At 58.5% G+C, this 21480-nt stretch overlaps 1 protein-coding gene across 6 annotated transcripts in view; it reads right to left on the bottom strand.

The window, feature by feature from the left end:
- Positions 1 to 9660: 9660 nt before the first annotated feature.
- The window catches only part of HDAC4 (histone deacetylase 4), a 291067-nt gene continuing 279247 nt past the window's right edge, over positions 9661 to 21480 (bottom strand). For all 6 annotated transcript variants that reach the window (XM_053902909.1, XM_053902908.1, XM_053902900.1 and 3 more), the window contains 3 exons: positions 15367 to 15451; positions 14795 to 14936; positions 9661 to 14384 (listed from right to left, as the gene is read on the bottom strand). In XM_053902909.1, coding sequence (XP_053758884.1) covers positions 14345 to 14384; positions 14795 to 14936; positions 15367 to 15451 — 267 coding nt within the window. In that variant the 3' untranslated portion in view covers positions 9661 to 14344. The remainder of the gene's footprint in view (positions 14385 to 14794; positions 14937 to 15366; positions 15452 to 21480) is intronic.

The following is a 21480-nucleotide window of genomic DNA, read 5'->3' as shown; positions in this document are numbered from 1 at the left end:
AAAGCTGCCTGAGATCGACGACATTAACCTCCAAGTCCCCAAGGCCTGGAAAGCAGCCTTGTTCCCCGAGCCAGCGTTTCTGGGGGGTCAGGAGGAATTGGACGTTAGCAGGCCCAGCCCAGGAGGGAGTGGAGGCAGGGTCCTGGTCACCTCGACACAGACGTGCTGGGGTACATCCCACACTTGGTGTTCCAGCCCCTCTGCCAGGTGGCCTGGAACCTGCAGGAAAGGGGGGCTGGCAGGTGTCTCCCTGTCCCGACAGCCCCCAATGCACAGGTTTACAGCATCCTCAATGGGGCGCCTGGCGGCAGTCACACGTTCCTGTCACTGGTGTCTCTTGGTGGGACAGACTGGATAGGCTGGCCACCCACACGTCCTTACAGACCCTGCAAGCGGCCGGGTCCTGGCACTCAGCCTGGCACCTGGCCGGCTGCAGGAGAGTGGGTTTTCCCATCAAGACCCACAGCAAGGCCTGACGGTGCCCACCGGCAGGGACTGGGGCGCACCCTGGCCGCGAGGCCAGGGTCCCGGACTCTGGGGGCCACACCTCCCTCTGGCCCCCGGAACCTCATCTGGCTGCCCGCCCTGACTCCTCTCTGGCTTCTCACCCCATCACGGCACAAGGACGTCACACAGGCCCACGACGGCACCCAGCCCCCTCCAAGGGTGGCGGGGCCGCGCTCTCTCCGAGGGTGCCAGGGGAGGACCCTCACCTCTTCCAGCTTCGGGAGTCCCTGGGGGTTCCTGGGCTGTGGCTGCCTCCCTCCATCAGTGTCCGTATTTCCACCTTTACACGACCCACGATCTCCTCCCCTTGCCCCTGGGTCTCTCTTCTGTCTCTCGTAAGGACACTTGTCGTTGGGTGTATCGCCCGCTGGTTAATCCAAGATGATCTCATCTTGGGACCTGTGACTTAATCACACCCACAGAGACCCTTTCTCTAACTGAGGTCACACTCACAGCTAGCAGGGCTTAGGATATGGGCATATATTTCGCGGGCCACCACAGAGGGCTGGCTGTCAGGACGCAGTGCCCACCCCCACCCCGCTCGGTCTAGGCAGGGGCCGCATCAAGGGTCGAGGATCAAGAACATGCAGGGCTCGGCCCCAGGCTGTGAATCACCAGCCCCCACCACACCCGGTCACCCCTTCATGGCTCTGGCTGCCACCAGAAGTCTCTGGCCATCTGGGAACAAGAGCGGTCTGGAGCTCAGAACGGATCCCCGCTGCTGACCAGCCACACGACCCTGCTTAATCCCGTGTGCCCCCCCAGAGGGTCTGGGGCGTGGTCTCAGGGGGAAACCGGAAGGTAGGGCTTGGCCTGAAGCCACGGTCTGGAGGAAGCAGATGGCCCAGCCTCCCCCTGCCACATCTCTGTGTCTCTGCAAAGGGTTTGGGGTGGGGGAGAAGGAAAGCCCCACTTACGAGCTAGATCAGAGGATGGAGAGGGTCACCGAGAAGATGTGGAGGAAAAGCGTTCCAGGCGAGGGCACGGCATCGGGGAGGCCGGGAGGCCAGACGTGTGGTGGGTTCAAGGAGCCCAGTCAGCAACATGGAGCACGTCCTCCAAGCCCGGGGGTGGGGGTGGGGGTCCCTCCGTGCCCGAGAGTCTGGTGGGGCTCATGTGTGTGACAGCCTGTGTTCTGGGCCGAAGTGGGCCCAGGCAGAGCTGGACGGGCCCAGCAGGTGCCCTCCTGGCAGGAACCTTGTGTTTAGGGGCCGTGGGCACTTGGGCCAGAGGCTGCATCTTGGGAGGCCCTTGGGCCAGGCCGCTGGTGAGGAGGTGGGTGCCGCACAGCGAGAAGCTGGCAGGCGGGCGGAGGAGGGGGATGGAGGCAAGACACAGGGCAGGGGCGGGGGAGACCTCAGAGTCACCTGTGTCGGCATCCAGCACCCCTTCCCCACCTGCCCCCGCGGGCGTGAGCTCCTGGCCCTGTGGCCTGAGACGCCGTCACTCTGCTGTCTTCTGCGCGATGCACCTTCGTTCCGTGTCCCCCTTCCTGACATGGATTCCTGGACAACAGCACCGGATGTCACAGCAGTGGCAGTTTGGGGTCCCCAGGAAGCAGAGCTGGGGTGCTGGCTCTGCTGGGAGGTGCTTGTGCGCTGGGCTGGGCCGTGCAGAGGGAGGGAGGTGGCAGGGCTGGGCGGAGGGGACGCTGGGCTCACAGAGGCCTCAGTCTGTGGGGAGTCCTGCGGCTGGGAGCCCTGTCCCACAGCAGGGAACCGCACCCCCCCCCCCCCCCCATCGCAGGAACCTCCCGCCCCATCTCAGGGGCCCACCGGCCCCAGCCGCACATGAGGGCCCTGCGGTGGGGGCTGAGGGACTCCGCTTCCAGCAGGGTGGGGGTCATTCCCTCAGTGCTGCAGGGGTCCTGCAATGCCCGCTGCAGGGCCCACAGCGTCCCTGTTCCCAGGGGCTGTTTTAAATTCTTGCAATTACACCGAGCCTCTTACAATGAAGTCATAGAACTGAAAAGACGGGGGGGGGGGGGGGGGGGGGGCAACAACTCGGTACTTTTACTCGGTACTTTTACCTTCGGCATCACAGGTGGGGCTCAGCCGGCCTCCGCTCTGGCCGCCTCACCTGACCCTTGGCTCCGGGCCGAGGGTCCCGCTGTGCGCCAGTGTCGGGTGGGGTGGGGGCGCTGAAAGGACACCCCTGCGGCCGCTTTCCCGGACAGCTGTTCCCCACCCCCACCCCCACCCCCGGAAGGGGCCCTCCGGCCCAGCTGACTTGGGGGCGCGCCTCCGCGCATCGCCTGCACCCAGGACAGTGCCACCGGGACGCTTTCCGGGCTCGGGGGCGGGAGCTCCGCGGAATGTGCTAGAAAACACCCGCATTTCACATTTTTCTTTGGACCAGCTGTGAGGCTGAGACCCGCGTTCTGCGGGACCGAGGTTGGGAAGGGCGGCTCGAGCCGATCTCCACCGACGAAAAGAAACGAGCCCACAGCAGCGCACACCTCTCACTCTCGGAAAAGGACACCGACGCGCGCCGTGCGTCACTGCACGGTGACGCTTCGCTTCGCTTCCCCTCCGGGGGCCTCCCTCCGGGCGCCTTCTCGGGAGGCCCGTCGCCTGGGGTGCGGGTACGTGCGCGCCCACAGGACACTCGCGCCGCCCGCAGCCACGCACGCGCACGTTCCCATCCGGGTCCGCAGCCGCGCACGCGCACGTCCCCGTCGCCGCCCGCAGCCACGCGTGCACACGGTCCCGCGGGCGCGGAGCCGGCCGTGCTGAGCCCACCCCGATGGGCGTCGCCCACTGGCCGGCCACGTGGGCACCGGCCGCTCCCGACTGTGAACCAGCTCCGCGAGTTTCCCACTTTTCATTAAGCGGTGCTGCAGTGAGCATCTCTGGACACAGAACCTTTTCTGTAATTAGATTTATGTCCTTGGGACACATTTCCCGGAAGTGAAATTACCGGATGGAGGCACGGCCGTTTGGAAGGTTCTTAACAAAAATGTTCACGTCTGTCTCTAGCCGTGACCGTCCCGCCAACGATGGCTCTGTGACTCGCTGGTGTCCACGCACCGTCCCCGGCATCTAATGGATTGAGTCGTTTAAATATATACACCCTCCAAAGAGTGCGTCTCTCCCAGTGACTTTTTAGATGACTCACACGGGTTACTAGTTTTCTGTGTATCGAACAATTGTGTCGCACCTTCTGTGACTTGTCCGTGGCTTTTAAGAATTGAGTTTTGCCCAGGGGACACCCTCATTCTCCTTTCTCAGACCCTGGGAATCTGCTATTCTGCCTCCCCAATGCGTACATCCAGTTTTCATTCAAGTCTTGAGCTGAGATCGCATCGGAGACGCCCCCTCCTTCCCCCTTTAGCAACATATTGTGGGAAGTAGTTAAGAGTGCGGGTGTAGTTTCCGCTAAAAACTGAAAACAAGCCAGTTTCTAATTACACCCCAGGAGCTTCCTCTACACTGTGGGGACACAGAGGACCTGAGGGGCCACCTGCCCCCTGAGGCTGCGTGAGGTCAAAGGTCCTGCCCTGGTTCAAGGCCGTCTCTGCCTGACTCTCCCTTCCCAATATGGGATCCGGGAAGCTTTAGCTGGGAAGGGGCAGGGCGGGAGGGAAGTTCCCAGGGCAGGGACGGTGGCCCTGCTCTGTGTCCCTGGAGGCTCCCAAGGACCACAGGTCCCACCTGTACCTGGTCCGCATCCAGCCCACCCTGGGTGCCTGGGAGGGGCTCCACACGCTGGGCCCCAGGCCGGGGGAGATGGGAAGGGCCTCCTCCCAGCTGGGCTTGTCCAGAGGTGAACTGGACCACCAGGTGGGGGAGAGACCCTCGTCACCAGAGGCTGGAGTTGAGAGGCATCTGGTTCTGAACGGGCGCTAGGAAGGAGGGTGAGGCCAGAACGCTCCATCCAGGAGGCTCGGCTTTCTGATCAGATTGTACCGAGGATGCTGGGCGGGGGCGGAAGAGAGAATCCCGACACCCATCCCTTTCCCCCTGGGCGGGCCGGGTATGCGTGCCAGGGGAGATCGGAGGCCGGAATGCTGCGGCACACGGTCCAGGGGGCAGGAGAGTCCACCACGAGGATGACCTGGCCCTGAATGTCCCTCGTGCCGCGCGGACAAGGCCCGGTGCAGACACCTCAGTAAGTGGTGCTGGTGCGGCCCGTCCTGCTCCAAAGTCACTGTGGTCTGGGAGTCACAGTGTGGCCTGGGACACAGATGTCATTGATTAGATCGAGGGGCCCGGCATCAAAGTAGCCCTGAATTTGGATCCTCCCCCTGTCACCGGCTGTGCGAGCTTAGGCAAAGTGAGCTGAGCCTCAGTTTCTTCGGGTGTGAGTGGGTGTGAGAACACTCCCCATGGACTTGCGTGGGTTTAGACTTTAGCAGAGTTAACGCAGGGCCTCACACGTGAGCACTCGCTAGGGTGGGGCCACCGCCACCAAGGTCCCTGCTACCGCCTGGCCCCCGTGCTGGGTGTCGCCCCCAGCCACAGCCATCCAGGAGCCTGCTCTCTGTTAGGAGAAATTACGCCTTCGTTTCCTAACTCCGTCTATTTGGATCTTACACGTTTCAGTGAGGCCGTGTGGGTGGTCCCGTCTACAGCAGGACGGGGCTGGAGGACGTACTGACCCCTCCAGTGCCGCTCACCCGTGGGCCAGACTGCCCACAAAGCCACGTTCTGCCGTGTGCTCAGAACGCAATCGAGCAGTCTCGGCGTCTCCCTCGGGAACACGTCTGGCTTGGCAGACCTAAGCCGTTGGGTATGTTCCTCCCGGGCTGTTTGCACGCGGTGAGCTCACCAGATCAGTGACAGCACCGGCCGTCAGCGTCGCGTGGATGGCGGGCACGCCCGGGGGGCACGCGGACCTTGGGTGGCCAGCACACGGACATGCCTCCCTACGTCACACTCAGCAGAAGCATGTTCCTCTGACATGTGTCTATTTGTGTGGTTTCAAGCCAACGTCCAGGGCACGATCAGAGCAAACCTTAATGCTGCGGGAACCTTCTCTCCTTCCTACTAAGCTCGGCTTGGACGAAAACTGTCTTCTGGTTCGAGACAGAGTAAGAATGGATTCAAAGGAAATTGGATGGTCATTGGTCTGTGGATTCTAAGTTCCTCTGCATCAGCCGCCGTGGCCTCTCGGGGCTGGCTGGTGTGGTGTTGGTGCCGGCTGGCGGCTTGTGTCTCTGATTCCCTTTCAGTGGCCTGGTCAGCAGCTCCTGCCCCTGAGTCTGTGAGAGTCAACGCCTCTCTTCATTTAGACGCTTTTTCCTTCCTCTCTACGACATCCTCTAGACCCCGCTGTGACATCTCTTTGAAATGTCTTTTTGTGTTTCTGTAACAATTCGCCTAACATACTCCATGGGTATCGGGGCTCCGAGTGAGCAGACCTCGTGTTTCAGGACTGTCCTGATCTTGCACCATTTTCGTTTTGACGTCCCCAGGCCCCGGTGCCACGATGTCCCTCCTGTGCCTGGCTTGTGTGGCAGAGAGGCTGTTTCTGTCAGTAACTATTCTCCCCGTGTTCTGTCAAAACAGAGCATCGGAACCCGCTGGGCACACGTTCACTGGCTGTGCAGACTACACGTCCCAGCTTCCCCCACAGCCACGTGTGGCCACGTTATGGCTGGAGGTTTGAGCACAAAACGTGTGTGCAGAGTGAGTCTGGTAAATGTCAGAGAGGAGGCCTTCTGGGTTCTGGGGCAGGCCCTGGCAGGCCGGGTGAGGCCCTGGGAGGTCCTGGGAGGCCCGATGAGGCCCTAGGAGGCCCCATGAGGGGTGAGGGATAATCCCAGCCAGCAGGGACAGGACTTCTAGGACACTTTAGTGCAGTTAGCCTGGCCCTCCTTGGTCTTTAAGGATGTATATTTGTCAAGGTGTATATGTTGGGGGGGATAGAATATATTTCCGTTTAACACCTTTTGAACCTGTTTGTACCTTCTGGGTATCTAGACACATGTGAGTCTCCATCTGAACAGTGGCCGCAGGCCGTGCAAATGTCCGCGGAGGGCTGGGTCGATGCCTACTGCCCGGCCGTGCAGGCATTTTAGCATTGTCACCCGGAAGCACTTTGTGGTGCGTGCAACGGCCGATTGCCAGCAGTCGGTTAATCTCCAAGGGGCCTTCGCTTTGAACTTCGACGCTACGGCAGCCCAAAGTCCCAACTGTTCACCAGGGATTCCAGCTGACTTCAAAGGCTGACTGAACTCAGGTTGATACCAAGAATGTGTTGGGGAAACGTGACACCCGCAAACTGCACCCAGGGGTCAGCAGAACAAATGGGTCCTCACAGCTTTCAATAATCAGATTTAAAAGCCCTTGGGGTGGCTGGGTGGCTCAGTCGGTTGGGCATCTGACTTCGGCTCAGGTCGTGATCTCAAGGTTTGTGAGTTCGAGCCCCACATCGGGCTCTGTGCTGACAGCTCAGAGCCTGGAGCCTGCTTCGGATTCTGTGTCTCCCTCTCTCTCTCTCGGCCCCTCCCCTGCTCATGCTCTGCCTCTCTCGCCTTTAAAAGTAAACACTGAAAAATTTTTTTAAAAGACAGGGCGCCTGGGTGGCTCAGTCAGTTAAGTGTCCGACTTTGGCTCAGGTCATGATCTCATGGTTCGTGGGTTCCAGCCCCGCGTTGGGCTATGTGCTGACAGCTCGGAGCCTGGAACCTGCTTCCGATTCTGTGTCTCCCTCTCTCTCTGCTCCTGCCCCACTCACACTCTGCCTCTCTGTCTCTCAAAAATAAAAACAAATATTAAATTTTTTAAAAAAGACCTGAGTATTTAAATTATAACACAATTTAGTTGTAAATCCCAGCTTACATTTTCAAATGCTCAACTATCAAAGGACTTTTAAGCAGTAGGAGAAACTGAGGAAGTTGCACCCGCTTTAGGTTCTGTGCGTAAATCCCAACACTTGTACGGATCAAAATGCCACACTCCTATCCAGTGTTAAAAACTGGAACTTTCACTGCTTCCAAGAGATAAAAGATGTTCCTTTTACATTTCAACCAACAAAATAGTTTAATCTGCCAAAGGCTTTAAATAGGAATGTTAAATGCATTTTAAAATTAAAAATCAAGTCTTATTTATGTAAACTATTTAATTCTACCACCCTTGAATTCTTGGTTGAAAGATTTAGTATTGGGATGCTGAATGGAAAGTCTTTTAATCTGTAACTTCAGCCTTTGAGTGTTTACTTTTTCTGAAAGGTGTTGGGGCTAGAAGCTTTGGTAATAATTGCTTACGTACTGCCTATGTAAACACCCTGAAACGTCTCGTTTGTGGAGAAGGAATGGTGAAAAGCATCACTGTCCCTGAAATAGTGGGCCCTGTGGTCATGCTTGCGTCCAAGGGGCCTTTCCCGGGGCTGGAGCCACAGACTGAAGGGCACGGTGGGGTCCGCGAGCGGCCGGTTTCTTCCACAAGTACATTGCAAGGGGAATTAAGAAGGAGATGAGCCCACAGGTCAGAGACGTAAGGGACACACCTGTCAAATGCCATGTGAGGTCCTTGTGTGAATCCTGATGAAGACAAACCGAGTGTAAAAAGCAAACAAACAAGAAAACCAGTGACACACCTGGGGAAATCTGTGTCGGCTGGATCTTGGCTGTTAAGGAACCGCCAATTTTTAGAACACGATACCGTATTATGTCACGTTTAAGGAAAAAGTCTTCATCTCTAAGAGATGTCCACGGAAACGTGTGCAGATGGTTCATAGGCCATCTGGGCTTTGCTTGTGAGGAGGGGCTCAGACCACACGCACCTGGACCGGGACGGGGGTGGGGGGGGGGGATGTTGTTCACAGCCGCCGAAACAGGCGGAGGGGCACGGTGGCATCTCGGACTGTTTCCATTAACAGGAGAGAGGAAAGAATCCCCAGGTGAGAAGATACTTGAAATTCAGAACAGACCAGGGATTAGCACCAAAATATATTTTAAAACTCTACTTCTCATCTCTGATAACCAACAGGTAAATGGGCCAAGAGGACTGAGCCCCAGAAACATTCATTCCACCCTGTTTGTTGAGTTACTAGTAGGTTTTAATCTCTGGGGAGATAGGAGTGACCGTAGCAGGTGCAAAGCTTATACTCTAGTGGGGGGGACAGACAGGCCAACAGAAGCAGGACCACGTCGGTGAGCCTGCCCAGCATCCAGCCTTGGGAGGGTCAGCCTGGCTCCCGTGCTGGGGAGGCTAAGGGGAAGGGGGCTCAAGGGACCGGCGTGGAGAAGGGGGCTGGGTCGGGAGGTAGTTGAGTGAATTACAGGCACATTCTGAAGGCAAAGCTGTCGGGATTTGAGAGAAACCAAAGGAAGCCAGAGGCAGGTGTGGTGTGGGCAGCCTGCATGGCCCTTGCCTCCCGGGGTGCGGTTGTGGGCCGGCCTCCCGGCTGGCTTCGAGTGACGGCTGACAGAGGCGGGGAAGTGACAGCACCTCACCTGTGACATCAGGTTAGAGAAGGCCTGTGGCAGCCTTCGGGTGCGCTCTCAGGGTCTCCCTGCCTCACCTGCCTCTCCTGCGCTGGGGCTGGCAGCTGCCAGGTCGCAGCCGCCCCGCCGGGTGGTCGGTGCAGCGGGCGAAGGGGGCCTGCCCACCACCGGGGGGTGTGCTTGGAGACGGGTCCCCCACGTGAGCCCTACCGACAGCGTGGCTGCACCTGCAGAAGGGACCTCAGGCCACAGGCCTCCCATGGAGCTGTGCCCAGGTTCCTGCCCCCAGACGCGGGCTGGTGAGAGTCAGGGAGACCCTGAAGCAGGCTGACAACCCACGGGGAGGGGAGTGGCCCCAGCTGTCCTCAGGGGGCCCAAGAGGCCGGCCTCCACCCACCCCCCATCCCGACTCATCAGTCACTGAGCACGGGGGCCCGGAAGTGGGGTGGTCACTCGGGGGAGGGCAACATGCTGCTGGGGGACGGGGGTGGGGGGGCGGCTGTGGCTGGGTCTGCAGACTCGCCCCCTCTGGGGAGGCGCCTGCCGGCCGGGGGGAGGTGGCCAGATATCTCAGGGAATGGTAGGAGGGCATTTAAAGCGAAGATCTGCCCACGGGACCGGCCCGAACGGGCAAAGGGCGACAGGTCCGAGCGTCTGGGTCCCAGGGGCCGCCCGCGGGGGCTGCCGGCGATTCCCGTCCCACGATGGGGGAGCCCGGGGCAGGGGTGGGCGGGCCAGAGAGGACGCGAGCACACGGCAGAAACCAGAGATGCTGTTTTATTTACACCACGAGAGCAACAAGCTGTCTGATGAGGTACAAAACACTGGACTCCGGGTGGAGTGGAGTCGGCAGTCAGAGGAGGGGACACGGCCGTCGGTGAAAACCCGCCCACACGGAACAGAACGAGAATGAGAAAACCGGGAACAGAATCTCCAACTCCACGGAGCAAAAAGAAAGAAACGACCACTGGAAGGTCCAGACGATCGGAGGGAACGGATTACGTTACAGAAGAAAACGGGAGGCTGCCGCGGCGAGGACCCGGCCCGGAGCGCGCCGACGGGCCACACGCGGGCCACACGCGGGCCGCGGCGGCGCCGCAGCTCTGTGCAAGCTCTTGGGCAAACGGGGTCAGCCCCCCTTGTGTATATTATAATACGGGTCATTCTCATCAACTGGGAAAGAGCGCCTCCCCCGCGGGGCACACACACCGAAAACCCCAACAAACAAAAGTGTCCGCCTGCTCGTTCCTCCGGGCGCAGACTTGTCGTCACGTCGGACGAGGCGAGCCGGGCCGGGGACGAGCTCCGCGTCGTGGCGAGGAAGAAAGGGTCTCCTCTCCACGCAAAGGAGGGTCTGAGCCCGCGGCGCTCACACAGGTCACGACTCTCGGCTTAAAGTGACATCTTGGCCACGCGTGGTCTACAAGTAACTAGAAAGTCACCACAGCTGTGCGGAAAGGGGCTCTCCGGGGCTGTGCACCGTCACCGTCGGCGGCCACCGGGCCGGCCGGAGGGCAGCGCGCGCGCCTGGCCCTGTGCAAGATCCAAGGAACAAACAAAACAAAGCGAGGCGAATGCCTCCAAGTCAACGGAAGAGAGACGGGCAGTTCACCTCGAATTCTGTGTAGTTTCCCTAAAACAACTGTTTCCACATAAATACGATAAACTCTATTATTGGCATGTCACAAGTGCTAGATCAACTTTGTTTCTTGATATGACAAATGTTTAAGTAGTCCTTTTTTCTTTTTCTTACAATAAAAAGTACAATTTCTTAAGAATAGGTTCAGTAAGACGCAAACGTTCCCCCCCCCTCCCCCCCACCGACTCTCCTTCAAGGTTTCGTTTTACAGAAAAACTCCCATCTGTCGAATCTGCAAATGTCGTGAGAGGGGAACGAAAAGGCATTTTCCTCTTCCCCAAAGCTGCCGAGTCTGGCGTGCAAAATCTGTGTACGATATAGACATGCCGGCTTCACAGTCCATGCAACCTCCAGGTGTAGGAACTTAAAAAAATAGATTCATATATGTTTATATATATATTTATATATGTATCAATGCCCATAAAACACGTGGGCCCGAAAGTCTACAAAAAGAATGGAATGAGCACGTGGCTGTGACCAGCGAAGGAGGAATGTTCTGATCGAAAATTAAAACCGACAAACTCTGCCGCCCTGGCTTCCGTGCGGAGCAGCACCCGGCGGTCCTTCCTCTGGAAACGGGTGTTCGAAAGTAAGTGGAGAAAAACCGAGACACTCTGACAAAGCGGCCCTCCGGAGCCGGGCGGCCGCCTGCTGGTGGGGCTCGGGCACGCCGGGGCGCGGCGGGAGCCGAAAGGGCGGGCGCCACGCGTCCCCGGCAGCATCGTGGGGAGTCCCGCGGGGGGACCTAAAGTGCTCGCTCGCTGACCCCCGGCCGGTGCCCCCGAGGCCTTGGCAAAGGAAGAAAAAGGCTAAATTAGGCGCAAGGACCGGAGAGGGGAGATGGGAGGCGCCCCCCACCCCCCTCGGCGCGGGGGTCCTGCAGACCCTGGCGGCTGGCGGCGGGGAAGGGCCGAGTGTGTCTTCAAAGAAAAGAAAAGGCTACACGGTAATGCTTTAAGCACATCTGTGGGGCTGGGGCGCGCGGACACAGCAGCCGCGCCCCCCAGGCCTCTCTGCCGAGGGGTCTCCCCGCAGGAGACGGGGAGCAAGCCCCCCCTCGGACGGCTCCCTGACCCAGTCACTGTAAAAAGCGTGAGATGACCTCTTCCTCTCCGAGAGCCGGGGCCGGCCGGTGGCGGAGGGGGGGGGCCCGCGGGCCGCGTGGAGCAGGGCCCCGGTTGGCCACGGGCCGCTCTGCACCGGCCCGGATGGCCGAGCTGGCTCCCGCGCACCGGCTCCTCCCGCCAAGGTGGGCTGGGCCCCGCAGCAAGGAGGGGCCGGCGGGAGGGGGTGCAGTCACACCTGCCCCAAGACCTTTCTGTCCTACTCTCAGGCCGCCGTCCCGGACCTGACCACCAACGTCCCCGTGACCGAGCCAACCTAAGAATCTGGATTCGCTCGGTCAGGAGTCCGCCTGCGTCAGTGTCTCAGAAGCTACCCTGTGAATGCGACCAGACTCCGAAACGCGGCTTGGGGCTCCCTCCTGACGGGAGCGCCGTGCCCGAACTCTCCCCGCGGCTCTGAACTCACTACATGCTTTGGAATGAAACTGGTGTCTTCAAGTGCTGAAAAATAAGTTACCAGTAAAAAGTGACGGTCAGTTACTGTCCAAGACAAAAAGAGCAAAGACTGGCTGCCCTGGTCAGGAATCTGTGCTGTCCCTGCAGGCTCGCCAGGCGGCGGGGGGCCCCTAGGCTCCCGCAGCCACAGGCTCCAAAATCCGGGGCCTGCTGCTTTCGGCCGGCCCCCGGCCGTGTGGCCGCGGCGGAAAAACCCAGAACAGGTGTGGGCCTCACTCCGGCCCCATGCATTTTGCTGACATGCTTTAAAAGGTCTTTGGAAAACTGAATTTAAAATCCTATCCTGACAACGTGGCCAGGCAAGTTGAAACAGGAGTTTCATGAGTGCTGACGGCCCGAGGCGTCTGGCAAGTGACCCTGCGATCCTCCCCGCGCGGCTGCCGAGGGGAAAACACAGCACCCCCTGTAACACTACCGGTGTGGAGGGAAGAAAAGCCCCTCGCTAATGGGCGCAGCCGTGGGGGGCGGGGCTGGGACAGCCAGTCACCGCCAGGAGCCTGCACGCCAACCCCCCCACCTCGAGCTCACTTTCTGAAAACAAACCGAGGGCAGTTCCGTGCACCGCAGCAAACTGCTCGCTGTACGAAAATAAACAACAATGAAAATAATAATAAAAAAAAAAAACCTTTAAAAGTTAAAAAAAAAAAATGTACAAGCAGGAATTTAGAAAGAAAAAAGGTTTAGACATTATTACCATTCAGGAAACTGCTAAATGGTGAGAACAAAATGTAAAATTCACAAAACAATGCTTATTCAGGATCTCCTTGTGGAAAATTCATACAAAAATCAACAGCAAATGTCTATCCTTTGCTATAAAAACTCATTAGGTAAATATGTGCGAGGAGGCTCGGACCAGGAGGGTCCCGTCCGGAAAGAGCGGGAAGGACAGCTCACACCCGAAGGCAGCCGTCCAGTGGCGGACTCGTTGGCGATCTGGAAGCTATCCAATCTGGAATTCAAAAATACGTGAGTTTCAAACTAGATCCCTTTCCGTAAGCACCTTGATGTCTAGTCCACACGTCATTCATTCGCCAGGGACCTTTACGACCTGCATTTATTATATATATATACTTTTTCTATAAATGCATTATAAATATTTTATCAAGATTTCATAAGAATCAAGTTTCTTAGCTTGGAATACATTGGAATATATATTATACATATATATATTTATTTATACCTAAAACTTAAGCAATACTTCATGCTACTTGCTTTTAATGAAAAGCATTCCGATCCTAACACTGGAAGTGAGCCTAGGACATGCTTCACAACCAAATGGAGATGCTCAATTGTTAAATGACGTACGAGAAAAGAACACTTTGGATTCATTTAAAATTTGTCGGACTTCAAAACCCCCAACAGTATTTGCCACTTTGCTGGAACTACCTGCACGTCTCTTAAACAGCACTAAAGCAAAACAGGGGCCACGGGACGGCAGCCCCCCCCGCCCCAGCAGCGCCCCCCTCCCCTGGCCAGCACGCAGCGGCCTCGGGGCGCGTGGGCCACCCCCCCTCCCCCGCCAGGCCCGAAACTGTCCCACCGATTCCTGCTGTTTATTTTTTCTTAAGGCATTGTTCCTCAGACTTCAGAAAACCCAGCCACAAAAATCCATCAGAGCAATAAAAAAAAAGGCACAAACTCGCATCTTCCGATGGCTTTGAGAGAGCAAAGCCGGGTCCCGCAGGCTCACGTTCCTGCGCGTGTCCACTCCGCCCCCCCGCCCGGCCGCAGACCCCGCCGCTGCGGGCCACGGAGGCGGCCGGGGCCTAGAGAACGTTCTCGTTAAAGAAAAAAAGAAGCTACGGGATGAGTTGAGTGGTTTCCACGGAGACTGTGGAATTGTGGGTGGTAATCAACAGTAAGCACCAGTTTTAATCGAGTCCGTTTTGTGTTATCAGATCTTTGATTTCCGTTTTCCTTCCCTCGTGGCGTCGAAGTGGGCGGCTGTGCCGCGAGCCGCACGGGCCTCCCTCCTCCGCGGCTTCCCTCCGGGAGCCGAGAGCCTGGCCGCGTGTGTGTCCGTGTGTCTGCGCGGCCGGCGTCTGTCCCGGTTCCGCGCAATGCTGCCCGCCCGGGGGGGGCCCGGGGGCCGGGCAGGGAGGGCTCCCCGCTGCCGCTCAAGCCCTGGCCAGAGATCGCGGGCAGGCCGCAGAGAAACAGGAGCTGTTCTTGGCGGAGCTTCAAGACAGGGACAAACAGACAAGAGAACCGCAGCTCCGGGGGAGGCTACAGGGGCAGCTCCTCTTCCATGGGCTCCTCGTCAGGTCTGCGGCGGCACCCCGGGGGGAGCAGGGGTGCGGCGGGCACGGCAGAGGGAGAGAGAAGCGGGGAGGGTCAGGGGGGGTGCCCACATGCTTCGGGGCGTCTCCCGCACCCGCGCCCTCCTGCTGCCCGTTCCGGGCTCCCTGTGCCCCTGCCCCCCAAGGGCGGTCGTGGCGGGCCCCCCGCTCCCGAGTGAAGGGTCTCCAAGTGCTTCTCCGGGTCTTTGGCGCCGTTAAGAGCTAGCCGTGCGCGTGGGGACCCCTGCCCTCCACCCCTCCGGGGCAGGCCCGGTGCATAAGGCAGGGCCTGCGGGAGAAACAGCGCGCCTCAGACACAAGGGCCGAGTCTGGGGCGGTGTGCAGAAGGGGGCACCGTTCCCGGAAGGGCCCGCCGGGCCAGGGCGGAGGCGCTCACCTCTTCTCCGCGGGCTTCACGCCCACGGACAGCGAGGCCATGGCGGTGACAGTCTCGGCTTCCTCGTTCTCGCACTTCTGGGCCTCTACCAGAGAGTGTCCCACCGTGGAGCAGAGGCGCGGCAGGGAGCGCCAGTACTGGCCTGGGGCAAGGGAAGAGCTGTTACCGGGAGTCACCCGCCTTCCCGGGGTCTCGAGCCACACTCCTCCCGGGCGCCTTGAAGAGCACCTCTCTCGGGGGACAGAAGCCGGGGTACCCCCTGGCTCACAAACGCTGGGCTCCCCCACACTGCCAGCCAAGTCCTCGGGAGTGGGGCCTCCCCCCCGACTCGGGCACTGCCCTTGCGAAGGGGCCTCCCACACAGACCCTCTGAGATGGGCGGGGGGAGGTGGGCCTAAGGGACCCCCTCAGCGTTTGTTGGCAGACACGGGCTTCCCAGCAGGGAGGCTGGCGGGGACCCAGTGTCTGCGCAGGGAGCGCAGGGCGTAGCCTGCCCGCAAGACAGTCCGGGTGATATGGGTCAGCCCGTGCCCCCGGGAGGTTCCTGCTGAGCGCTGGCCCAGGCAACTCACTGTGGATTTCTATGACTTTCTCCATGGACCGGACAGCGTTAGCATTGGGTCTCTGCTGCAGAACCTTTTCCGGGAGAGGATCAAGCTAGAAAAAAAAATCGAAACACACTGTGAATACAGATATAGCCCCATGTGTGTTGAAGCGGGACGCTCAAAGTCAGCACCTCTTTGCTGAGCGTACTTGCTAACAGAGAAGAGGAAAAACCCAAATATACCTTTGCTATTTACTATATGATTTTTGTTTAAAAAATTTTTTTTAACGTCTATTTATTTTTGAGACACAGAGAGACAGAGCATGGGCAGGGGAGGGGCAGAGAGAGAGGGAGACACAGAATCCGAAACAGGCTTCAGGCTCTGAGCCGTCGGCACGGAGCCCGACGCGGGGCTCGAGCTCACGGACTATGAGATCGCGACCTGAGCCAAAGTCGGCCGCTTAACCGACTGAGCCACCCAGGCGCCCCTATACGATTTTTGTTTTAAACAAAGGTAGATTTTTTTCCTTACGAATCGTAAGATCAAGACCTGAGCTGAAGTCGGACACCTGCCCCTAGATTTATTTTCTTTAGGGTAATTTTTGTAGGAGACCGTCTGGTCTACTTGTGAGTTGCTGCGTCGGGAGGCACCGTGTCGACGAGCGGCTGGTGTACAAGACCTGGGGCCTCCTGGGACACTGCACCACAGGCTCATCAGTAGGGGAAAGCATGGCTACTTTTCGGAAATACTGCTTTCGTGTCCCTAGTCTTACAAAGAATGCCTGAATGCCCCATTGACGATGTTCTTCCAAAACTGGGGAAGAGGTAAAAGGAAGAAAAGTGAACAGAATCTCTCAGAGGGGAGGGACCTTTTGCTGCAAGATTTTCCTCCAGTGCAGGCAGCAGAAGGTAATCAGGAAAGAAACACAAGACAACCAGAGGGGCCACAGGGCAGACTGGAGCGTCCCCAACATGACAACCAAGCACGCTGGTTCAAATGCATCACGAAAACACAAAAGTAATTCTAAAAAACTTTAAAGGATTAGACAAGCCTTTAAAATGCAGGGAGATGTGCTGGATTCCAGAAGGAAGCAGAACCTGCCCAGGGCAGTCACACGTCCTGGGACAGCCCCCCAACCCCCCGAAGATGAGCTGGCCTCACGTGGACAACTGCAGAGCAGGACTTGGTTCTTGGCCTTGGCTCTGCGGAGAAGGGACACAGTCCCCCTGAGAATCAGCCCGGTTTACAGGCCGCTGCTTGCAGTGCTCGGGTGCCTGGCAGAGCAGCCGCAGACCCTCTTGTGAGGACCGCGTCCCCAAAGCAGGCTGCCGACCAGGAATGCCAGCTCAGTTCCTTGAGTGCCCAGTCAAAACATCGTAAGACAGAGGTCAGCCAGCATGGACTGGGGTCAGGAGAACAAGCTCTCGCCCATCACTCTCCAGCAGAGGGCACCAGGCTCCTTGGGGAAATGGGGGATTTTCCAAGGTTGGCGCAGGGCAGGGCTGAGAAGGGCCTGGTGGTCTCGAGGGACCAGATGGCAGGTGGTGCCGACAGGATGTGCACGAGGCCCATCGGGAGGGAGGCACACAGGGGGTACTGAACTTCACACAGAGCATGAACGTGTCCAGGAGTCCGTACCAATGGAAAAAGCGATTGAACAAATCGATGGGGGGTGGGGAGGACACATGTTCCTGAAGAGGGATTTCAATAACTTCTGCACAAGCCCCCTCTCCAAGACGTGGAGTGTCACACCTTCCCATGTGCCATGTGTCCCCTCGAGTGTGAGTTGAGCCCCTCTTCCCGACATCCACCACAGAGCACGTGTGGAAGTGGAGAAAGGGGACTTCACACAAGGCTCAAGGTTCACTTCGGCAGAGATAAGGCCCGGGGAAGGCACTGTCCTGGACAGAAGCAGGGGGGCACCTGACCCCACGGTCTTCCTCCCCTGTCCAATCGTAAGGAAAAACCAGGCAAACGTCAATTGAAGGATGTTCTACACAACACCTGAGTAGCATTCTTCGATTGCCGAAAATTGTCAACGTTTCAAAAATGACAACCAAGGGAAGCTTGAGAGGCCCCCACAGCCCAGAGGGGGTGAGGACAGGGCATGGCCGGTCGCACGGTGGGGTCCCGCACGGAGCCCGATGTGGGAGGGGCGGTCGTGGGAAGGCGAGCGAATGCTGGGCGTGTTTGGGCATGAGCAGTGCCGTCCAGGGTTGGCTCCCAGGCTGAGGTCAGACGGGCCGAGAGGAAACCGTGCGATGGGTCAGCTATCCAGGATTAAAGGTCTAGTAAAAAAACCACAGGTTTATGTCCTCAAAGACCGCACTTCTTGAAATGATCAGTTTTAAACTATGCAGTAAGTAGGTTTAAGATGCGTTAAAAGTAAGATACTGCTCCTGAAATCTTTATTGTACTATATGCTAACTCACTTGGATGTGAATTAAAAAACAAATACTCGGAAGATAAAGGTGACTTTTATAGTAACAAAAATAAGAAAGACACTAACATAGGATTACTCACCGGGAGGATTTGAAAGAGAGCCAAACAGAACTTCTAGCAATGAAAACGTAACAGCAGAAATTGGCAACTCGGATCAGAGAAAGAGAAACCTGATAACCTGGAAGCAACAGCGGAGGGGGTGGCCTGAATGCACCAGGGACGAGGGGAGCGGGCAGAGGGGGAAGGGCTCCGTTCATCTGCTCAGTGTCCAGGGGGTGGGGAGGGGTCGTTAGGGGCGCCCACGGCCGAGGCGTCTCCAGGACTGACTGACGGGAAGGATCCCCCGTCCAGAAGGGGGGATGAGACCCGAGCAGGAAGAATCATTCGAGACACCCACCCCTGTGCACACCAGTGAGGCTGTGCGACGTCCGAGACCAGCAGAGAGCTCTGATAGCAGCTGGAGAACACGGTGTGCAAAGGAGCCGGTGAGCCAGGCGCTGGCTGCTTCGCGGCAAAGAGAGCAACGGGACAGGGTGTGATTGTTTCAATGTGCCGAGAAAGTGACGGCCAACCCAGAGCGGCACCCCTGCTCACTCACGCGTGAGGGTAAAATCACGCCTTTAATAAAAGCAGGCAAACGGGGGAAGGTGACGGCCGTGTCCTTCTCCGGGGAAACGTAAGGGGCGTGCTCGTGCTGAAGGCACAGTGGTCCCAGGTGACGGTGTGAGAAGCGAGAAGAAATGAGCAAAGAACGTGAATGCAGGAAAGGCCACAGAAACAGGGACCACAGAAAACCACGGTAATGGTGCCATCCTGGCGAAGCTAAAGGAAAAGCAAGCAAGAGGCATGAGCTGCCGGTCAGGGATTGCACGTGACCCGCACGTGACCCGGGAGGGGGCTGGAGGGGGGGCTCCCAACAGAGCAAGTAAACACGCAGGGCACCAGGCACAGGTCAGTTACGGGAGGCATGTAGCTTTTCTGTACAACCACGTCCAACAGGGTGTCGTTTAGTCCACGGCCCCGCCTGGGTCCGGGGGGCGGGGGGGAGGGAAGAGGCCACTGACCACATCATGGGTACGTGTTAGTGTGTGTAAGGATCACCACTGGAAACCACAACCAGCTGTGTAGCCCTCCTACGCAGCGGGGACAGATGCGACGCGGGGAGCCCCCCGTCAGGTCGTCACGGCGGGAGGAGGCCAGAAGCCGTTGGTGAGAAAGTGCTGCGGAAACCGGGGGAGCGCAGGGCAGGGCGAGATGTGGACGCGAGTGTGGAAAACGCGGCAGAGCAACAAAGGACGTTTAAGGACCAGAGTCTCCACTTAAAGGCCACACCTCGGACTGGCTATAAAAATCAGAATGAAATCCAGCCCTTATGCTGAGAGAGGAGGGGGCTGGAAGACAGGAGGAGAGACAGACAAGCCAGAGCAGGAGCCTCAGGACACGGTCAGTGGTCCACACCACGTGCGTGAGCGGGAAACCGTGGCTGGACATAAAGGAGGGCTCTACGGAGTGATACAACTTTCAATTAATTCACCGAAAGGACAGGACTTAAAATTTGTACACATTTGGCGAAATTTGCTCAACACATAGGACGTGAATGTCGCCAGAACCAAAATGGGTGGACAGAGGCGCGCCGTGGGAGGAGAGGGTGGCCCATCTTCCTTAGAAAGAGCAGGCAGAAGTTGACAGAGAAAACCAAATGTGGACGCTACAACAGGCCTGGAGGAGAGGACAGAGCCCTGGGAGACGGGCGGAGGACGCGTGCTCCTTCCAACACACCGGGAGCGTCCTCGCAGACGGACCGCACTCCGGCCGTGGAGCGAGCGTCCCCGCAGCCATACCTCCTGCTCCTGCCACTGCATGAGCCGGAAGAAACTGGTAACAGACGAGAGCTGCGAGCCTTTAGGTTTGGAAATTCGAACAAACAAAAACCCCCACACCCACCAATCACGGGTCAAAGAAGTCATCGACAGAACTCAGGAAATGCTCAGAAATAAACAGTAATCAAAGCGGCACGTATCCGTCTGAGGCACACGCAGGTCAGAAAAAGCAGGTGCTCAGTTTAAGAGGTGAGCGACAGGACAGAGCAGGCCCGGACAAAGACGTGAAGAAAACACACAGAAAAGGGGCAGAAACATATCCTGGAAAAGAAAAAGGACACTGGAGCTGAAAGCTGATTCTCTGAAACAACTTAAATGGACGGGTCGTGGCGGGACTGGGCGAGGCCGCCACCCAGGCACAGACGCGGAGCCGGGAGGTGAGGGGGCCACGGCTGGGGTGCCACAGGCAAGAAGAAACCTGGCTGAGGTGGATGAATCTGCTACGGCGTGACCTCCCGGCACTAACTCGAGAAGGGACAGAAGTGACGCAGTCAGTCACCTAGAACCTTCCTGCAAAGGAAACCCAGGGCGCAGGAGAGCCCTCCAGGCAAGAGATTACTCTGATCCTGCACTCGCTCTTCCGGAGGACAGAAAAGAGGAAGATGCCTAAGTGTCCATCTGTCCACCCACCCATCCATCCGTCCAGCTGACCACCCGTCCAATCCCTTGTCCATCCGTCCGTCTTGCCATCCACCCACCCCACCCATCCGTCCAATCTCCCCCTCTACGAATAAGCGGGAGAACTCCAGCCTAGTAGAAAACTGGGCAGGAGCCATGAGCTTCACCAGAGAAGAAAGCACGGGCTGCCAACAGGTCCCCGAGGACAGGCTCGGAACCGGCAGGTGATGAGGAAACGGCCCACCCTGCCCGGGGTGCCGTTCGCCCCTCAGGCGGGCAGAGGTCGAATGTCAGAATGCCGAGTGCCGCCGAGGCCCCACGCGGGGACTTGGCGGGAAGCTTCGACCCGCGACAGCCTGGTGGGTGCCAGGTGGGGAGATGTGGAATCAGAGCCACAGCGGGACGGTCCCCCCAGCCGCTCCCCCCTGGCCGGGCCCCCGTGTGCGGACAGCAGCGTCCCCGCGGGCAGCCTGCTCGGCCAGGTCCTGTGTGGACGGCGGTGAGGGGCGGAGCCCGGGCTCCACGCACCGGGTTCGGGTTTTCACAGCCGCGCAGCCCTGACTGTCCTGCCCGACTCCAGTATCGTCAGAAACTTCGATCTCCCTCCCGCTTTTAAGAGAAAAATGGTTTCAGAAACCCAACTCATTCCGTAAAGTCTCACTCTGACACAGAGGGCTGCATCAGGGCGAGGAAGTCGTGACTGGCTCGGCTCGGGGTGGGGGGCTCCTCACGGCCAGTCTCCGGGGCCGGCTGGCCCTCCAGGGGCTTACGTCACCCTCCCCTCACAACAGCCTCTGCCATCGTCCCCTCCAAGCGCTGCGGTGCGCGCGTCCCTGCGTTGTCCCCACTGCGTTCCCGTGGCGGCTCCCTGTCTCGGGCACCCCAGGGGATCAGCCTGTGGCTCGACTGCGGCCTGGGGCTCGCTCTCCGTCCCAGCTCCTGGCGAAGGCTTCTGGAAGGTGAGGTGTCTGCGTGCTTGCATGAGGAGCACATGGGGAGGACGCGTTCACCACCCCCCCCCGCCCCGTGCTGGCCACCTTGTCCCTTCTCTGTCATGAAGTTACGCGAAATTCAAGGGAAAGATCCCGAGAAACCTCGGGGCAAAGCACCGCCCGCGTCGTGGGCTTGCACAGAAGCCCGAGGGGACGCCCCTGGGGAGAGTGGGCGGCTCCTGTGGGGTCTCCGGGAGGAAAGGGGTAAA

Source organism: Panthera pardus, unplaced genomic scaffold (assembly GCF_024362965.1).
Source record: "Panthera pardus isolate Hobbes unplaced genomic scaffold, ASM2436296v1 HiC_scaffold_10, whole genome shotgun sequence".
Classification (NCBI taxonomy): Eukaryota; Metazoa; Chordata; class Mammalia; order Carnivora; family Felidae; genus Panthera; species Panthera pardus.
The sequence above is the reverse complement of the archived record's forward strand: the minus strand, read 5'-3'. Positions and strand labels throughout refer to the sequence as shown.